At 36.1% G+C, this 1,932-nt stretch overlaps 1 protein-coding gene across 1 annotated transcript in view; it reads left to right on the plus strand.

The window, feature by feature from the left end:
* LOC107016975 (expansin-A10-like) overlaps positions 1-1,932 on the plus strand; it is a 4,539-nt gene extending 2,607 nt beyond the window's left edge. The window contains exons 3-4 of the mRNA XM_027915320.1: positions 314-602; positions 1,512-1,932. Of these exons, the coding sequence (XP_027771121.1) occupies positions 314-602; positions 1,512-1,680 (458 nt within the window). The 3' untranslated portion in view covers positions 1,681-1,932. The remainder of the gene's footprint in view (positions 1-313; positions 603-1,511) is intronic.

Genomic DNA, 1,932 nt, shown 5'->3' on the forward strand with positions numbered 1-1,932 from the left:
CCCACCCCAAATCCCAAATTAAATGTAAAAAAAGTTTCATGTTTTTTTATAGATTTTTTTTTTTGTAAAAAGAAATTTCTTACTACCCAACCCTTTATCACTTTTTTTTTTGTTTGCTTTTACCCATTTTAAAATTGATAATATGGGTATTTCTCGTTTTTTTATTCATTTTCAAATGTGTTTGATATCCAATTCATTTAATATGAGTAATATGAATGGATACCTATATTATTTACCTATTTTGCCACCCCTAGTTCTAACAATCAATAATGTTGATTTGTGTGGAACTTTATTTACATGTATTTTCCAACAGGTGGTGCTTGTGGTTATGGGAATCTATACAATCAAGGTTATGGAACAAAAACTGCAGCTTTAAGCACAGCTTTGTTCAACAATGGATTGAGTTGTGGATCTTGTTATGAGATTAAATGTGTGAATGAACACAAATGGTGTTTGTCAGGTTCTATTAAAGTAACAGCAACCAATTTTTGTCCACCTGGTGGCTGGTGCAATCCTCCTCTTCACCACTTTGATCTTTCTCAGCCTATTTTTCAGCACATTGCTCAATATAAAGCTGGAATTGTACCTATTGCTTATAGAAGGTATGTTCAATCGGTTTTTGCTCTTTAAGTTGATCTCATTTTACATTTACGCCTTCCAACTTTGGATGTGCACAAGTAAGCACTTTAACTTGTATAAAGTTTAACAAGTAAACACATGAGTTCTACATGACATAATACATGTACGACACCATGTAGGACATGTTTGTTTATATGTTCAACTTTTATACAAGCTTAAGTATCTTCTATTTGTGTGATTCCAAAGTTGGAGGGCATATATGTGATCAAAAAACCAAGTTAAAGGACACATTTATGTATTATGCCTATGATATAACATGAAAAGTTGGTTCTAAAAGAATTGGTCAATATATTGAAATATTATTAAAGAGGTTGATTGTTATAGAAAGGTTTGACTGTATTTGGTCCAAATAATGCTTGATTATATGATTTTCCTTCCAAACGTCATGTTGATGCTCGGTCACGCCGTGCGTGAAATACACAAACTTAAATCAACTTGATGCTCAAGGTTGCCTCATATGATCAGTCAATGATCAGAGCCGTTAATTAGTCCACCAGATATTGCCTACATCCTACCTGGCGGAGCCAGGCAGGCCTGAGAGGGTTCATCTGAATCACCTTTAGCGGAAAATTTCACTGTTTATATTTGGTTAAAGTTATTTTTTCTATGTATATATAATAGATATTGAACCCCTTTGACTTCATTGTCTGTTTACCTCATATATTGAATCTCTTCGATGAAAATTCTCGCTCCGACATTGCTTTTAGTATAGGTACTCTGTCTACCAAGTCTTAAAAGATACAAAAGAATCACCTAACACTTTTTGCCTTCGTTGGAATTCAAACTCTTCTTTTTCGTGATCCATTTTAGCTTCATTAACCGTTAGGTCTCACCGACTCAACTAACATTAACTCTATTGTCAACTCTTCCAGGATACCCTGCAGAAGAAAGGGAGGCATCAGGTTCACCATCAATGGACACTCTTACTTCAACTTAGTACTTGTGACTAACGTTGGCGGTGCTGGTGATGTTCATGCTGTAGCCATCAAAGGATCAAAAACACAATGGCAATCAATGTCAAGGAATTGGGGCCAAAACTAGCAAAGCAACAGTTTACTAAATGGACAAAGCCTTTCATTTAAAGTTACTACTAGTGATGGACATAGTGTAGTCTCTAAGAATGTTGCCCCTCCTAGTTGGTCTTTTGGCCAGACATACACTGGTGTGTTAAGGGTCCAGCCCATTGATGGGTGGCCCATATATTTTGGGCCTTGTTGACTCCTTCTAGAAGTCTTTGGCAGCTGATGTTAAGGGGCTGGGGTTTTGTTTTGGACGTGCAGAGAGAGAAAGAGA

This window comes from Solanum pennellii, chromosome 1, assembly GCF_001406875.1.
Source record: "Solanum pennellii chromosome 1, SPENNV200".
Lineage (NCBI taxonomy): Eukaryota > Viridiplantae > Streptophyta > Magnoliopsida > Solanales > Solanaceae > Solanum > Solanum pennellii.